The 4,314-nt window shown below is 47.9% G+C and overlaps 1 protein-coding gene across 1 annotated transcript in view; it reads left to right on the forward strand.

The window, feature by feature from the left end:
- Nucleotides 1–4,314, forward strand: part of PLAC9 (placenta-specific 9) — a 14,491-nt gene that overhangs the window by 7,530 nt on the left and 2,647 nt on the right. Inside the window, exons 2-3 of the mRNA XM_011975798.1 lie at nucleotides 2,267–2,338; nucleotides 3,635–3,732. Coding sequence (XP_011831188.1) covers nucleotides 2,267–2,338; nucleotides 3,635–3,732 — 170 coding nt within the window. The remainder of the gene's footprint in view (nucleotides 1–2,266; nucleotides 2,339–3,634; nucleotides 3,733–4,314) is intronic.

Raw genomic sequence — 4,314 nt, forward strand, 5'->3', positions numbered from 1 at the left:
AAAAAAAAAAAAAAAGGAGTCCCTTCCCATAGCCTCCTCTAGACTTGCTCCTGCCTCTTAAGGGCCTTCTCAGGATGTGGGGCCAGGATAGAGCATAGCCTCCAGGGGCCTCTCTGTCTCTGAATATTTTACATGGATGCCTGCAGCCCACGATGGCTGCTGCTTTCTGCTGACAACCCCATCAGACTTGTGTTATGGAACATTTCAAACTGTGCACACAACAGTAGACAGAATCGCTGAATGCGACCCCATGTGCTCATCACCCAGCTTCAACAATTAGCAACTCTCAGCCCATCTTGTTGGCTCTAAACATCCACGCATGCCTCTCCCCCATCCCCACCGAGGCCTGAATTATTTACTTTGGAAGTAAATCCAAGACAGCACAGCCTTTCATCTGTAAATATTTCAGTATACATCTTTAAAGGACTCTCCTTAAAAAAATAACCAAAGCACCATTATGATGTCCTCCTCCCTCCCCAGATTCAACAATAACACCATTATCTTTTGAAAAGTCTTTTCTAAGTTCAGTGGAGGGAAATAATGGAAAGGATAATTTGAAAAACAGATTGTTCTCCACAAAAGATGCTCAGAGTGGAAGGACATTTTGTCCGTGGTCTTGTTCTTATCCCTGAGTGGAAGAGCTGAGAGCTAGATAGAGTTGGAATCAGAAACTCACAGGGTAGGGGGCTCCACCTTGCTGAGATGAGGCCGGGAGGTCAGGGTGCCTGAGGTCCAGGCATTTGCAGATGGTGTGATCTTGGGCAAATCACTCGGCCTCTCAGAGTTACACATCCATCACCAGCTCTGTCTTACCTCAAGACCTGCCCCACTTCTAGACAACTGCAGGTGGCCCCTTGGCCAACCCTTCCAACACCAAGGCCTTACAGCTACAAGCATTGCACGTAGAGAGATCAAGTTCCATAACTGTCTCCCCCCATTGAGCTTTGGATGCTCACATCCACGGCCACAGCCTTAATATTGTCACTATCTGAAGCTGCTCTACCTCTAAAAGCTAAAATTGCAGTATTCTTTACCTCTTGTTCCTTGTGTGATTCCTAAGACCTCCGTCTCTTCAGCCCCTGTTTCTCCCAACTTATTGGCCCCCTTCTTGGCCTCATTTCCTTCCTTATTCCAGCTGGATTCCAGGGCTCCTGTCCTAAACCCCTGACTGGCCAAATCTCAGTTCCTTGGCCCCTTGCCTCCACCACATCCATCCTGCAGACTCCTAGGTTTCAGCTCCATCCAGCCATCTGTCTTTGCTGCTCTACGCCCAGACTATGGAGCGTTGCTGGGGGAGGACTCGTGCTTCCAGGATTCCTTGTTGATGCCAACTCATTCTGCATGGTCCTCCCACACTGCATCCCTCATTCTGCACATCCTCTTTCAAAGCCCTCTCTTTATTCAAGTCCCTTACCTAGTGGTGCACTGATAGACTGGCTCTTAAAAAAAAAAGGGGTGTGGGTCATTGATTTCAGTGGTGTAAATGTTCCCATCATGGCCACCATTTTTTTTTAACTTAAAAAATTTTTTCTTTTTAGAGATGGGGTCTCACTATGTTGACCAGGCTGGTCTCGAACTCCTGGCCTCAAGCGATCCTCCCACTCGGCCTCCCAAAGTGCTAGGATTACAGGCACGAGCTGCCATTTCCAGACACCATGGTCACTATTTTAATGTCTGTGTTTAGCAACCTACTCAAAGAATTCTTGTCATTGTAACATCTAGCTCTCTTCCCTACGTGATCTCCTTCTTATTGCACAGAGTAAACAGAGGCCATCAGGTGGGAGCTCACTCCACTTTTTGGCCCCTAGTTAGATGGTTTGCCTTTGCCTGTTTTTGCTGCATTTCCTCTGTCTTCCTTCCAGATGTGGTCCCCCCTGCTCTGGATCCAGGGCCTCCCATCAGTTCAGGAAGTGCATTCCTTGGGTTCTCCTGTCTTCCTCCTGTCCCTCAGGCTGTAAGCATGGTGTGTTTTCCAATACTTAAAAAAAAAAAAAAAAAATGACAACCATAAATACTTCTCTAGACCTTGCGATCCAATCTCCCTTCCTTCACAGCCAAGCTTCATGGAATTTTCCAGATTCCAAGTTTCTACCCCCAACCTCACCTTCCCTTCTCATCTCACAGTAATCCAAACTCTGCTTTTCCACCACTCCTAAAAGTGCTGGGGTAAAATTTAGCAGGGCCTTTCTGTGCTCTCTTTCCAGTCCTTAACTTGCTACACCTCCCCGCTGCTTTTGGTCATGCTGACCCTTTTCATCCTCTGTAGAATCTATAAAGCTCCTGGCTTCTCTTGACTTCTGGGGCAGCACCCTCCTTCCTGAGTGTCAGCGTTCTCCAGGTTGGTAACCCTGAGATCCCCCACAGGCATCTCAGGGTTACCAACTCTGAAACCTGAACTTGGAATCAGGGCTCTCAGACTTCTGCTATGAGGGTTGATGGTGCCTGGAAGCGCTAACTCAAGAAGAACAATAGTGAATCAGGAGTTGAGCGGGTTGAATGGCAGATCCTCTGCTTATGAGTAGTGACTTTGGACACATCCTTTCACCCTTCTGTGCATCAGTTTTCCTATGTGTAGATTGGGCATAACAACAGGTTGTTGGAGAGGTTAAGTTAGCACCCTACATGGTGCATGGTAAGCGCTCATCACATGCCAACTGTTACTAATGGGTTTGCAGCGTCAATGCTGCTACTAAAATATCTCCTCTCATTTCCTTCCTCACTATTCCTACAGCTCCTGCTTCTGCTTATCACTTCTCCTTCACTCCTCTTATCCTGATTGCTGCAGTAACCTCCTGCCTTCAAAGGCATCTCCCTCCAATCTATTCCCTCTATTTTAAAAATTCATGTTTGACCCTGTGACTTTTCTGTTAAAATAAACCCCCTTGGCCTGGCATGGTGGCTCACACCTGTAATCCCAGCACTTTGGAAGGCCGAGGTGGGCGGATCACCTGAGGTCAGGAGTTTGAGATCAGCCTGACCTACATGGTGAAACCCTGTCTCTACTAAAAATACAAAAATTAGCAGGGCGTGGTGGCAGGACTTGTAATCCCAGCTACTCGGGAGGCTGAGGCAGGAGAATCACTTGAACCCAGGAGGCGGAGGTTGGAGTGAGCCGAGATCGAACCATTGCACTTCAGCCTGGGCGACAGAGCGAGACTCTGTCTCAGAACAAACAAACAAACAAACAAACAAAACAAGCATCAGAACTGGTTTATTAAAGCCCCTGGGTTAAAACTCTACCCCCTTGGCTTCATTTCCAGGACTTCCCTCTCCAGTCTCTCTCCCGCCCACCCTGTATCTCCAGCCACTGCAGGCTGCCTGCAGGGTTTACACAGTGAGCCATGCTCTTTCAGACCCCTCCATCATTGCAGCTCCCAGCTGAAGCCCGTCCTCCCTTCCTCCCTGGGCTTCACCTCCTTGAGGAAGTTCATCTGGATCTGTGGGTGGCTGTGACTGTAGAGACTGGTGGGATTGAGATGGCTGACACTCGCACACTGACCCCCACCTGGGCCTTCCTTTGCTTGCTCTTGCGTTTGCCTTGAGGACTGACCCCACTTGAGCCCAGTGTTTACAGGAGTCTCTGGCATTGTGGAAAACTAAGGGTCCCACAGTGAAAAGACTCGTTTTTCCACAGCTGCAGAACCCTTCAGCCCTCCACGAGGAGATTCAGCTCAGAGCACAGTGTGTGACAGACATATGGCTGTGCAACGCCGTCTAGATGTCATGGAGGAGGTAACAGGGTGATTTGGAAGGGCATGCGGGTTCAGGACCACCTTCTAGAATGGTGTTTTTATGGGCAGATGCAGGCTTGCTTTGGAATGTGAGGACATCCAGGCAAATCCTGCCCTGTGACCACCTTGTCCAACATCACCCTCCCGTCTGGGTTGCCAGGCTGCCCAGCCCCCAATGGACTCTGCCTCTCCTAAGGCCTTGCTTATCCGCCCCCCCCCCCGGATATTTCAACATCGTTACTGGATGGGAAGGTGGAAATTCAGTCACTGTTTTGTTATATAGCCACGATTCCTAACTTGTGTGGGGAAACGTTTACATCTTTATTGTCACAAGACTTTAACTGAAATTGAGTGTCCCATTCATCATAAATACAGACAGCAAGCTGTGGTATTAACAGTACTATAACTTTGTCATCAATAGAAATCCAGATAATTTCATCTGCCTCTAGTTGTGAATATCTCAACATATAATTTTTACCCTTGTGTCAAAATTTCAGTTGTGGTTAGGCCTGATGTTAAATCATGTGATTTAGTGAGTTAATAAATACATTTTTCTTTTTTTTTTGAGGCAGGGTCTCTCTCT

Source organism: Mandrillus leucophaeus, unplaced genomic scaffold, assembly GCF_000951045.1.
Source record: "Mandrillus leucophaeus isolate KB7577 unplaced genomic scaffold, Mleu.le_1.0 Scaffold1010, whole genome shotgun sequence".
Lineage (NCBI taxonomy): Eukaryota > Metazoa > Chordata > Mammalia > Primates > Cercopithecidae > Mandrillus > Mandrillus leucophaeus.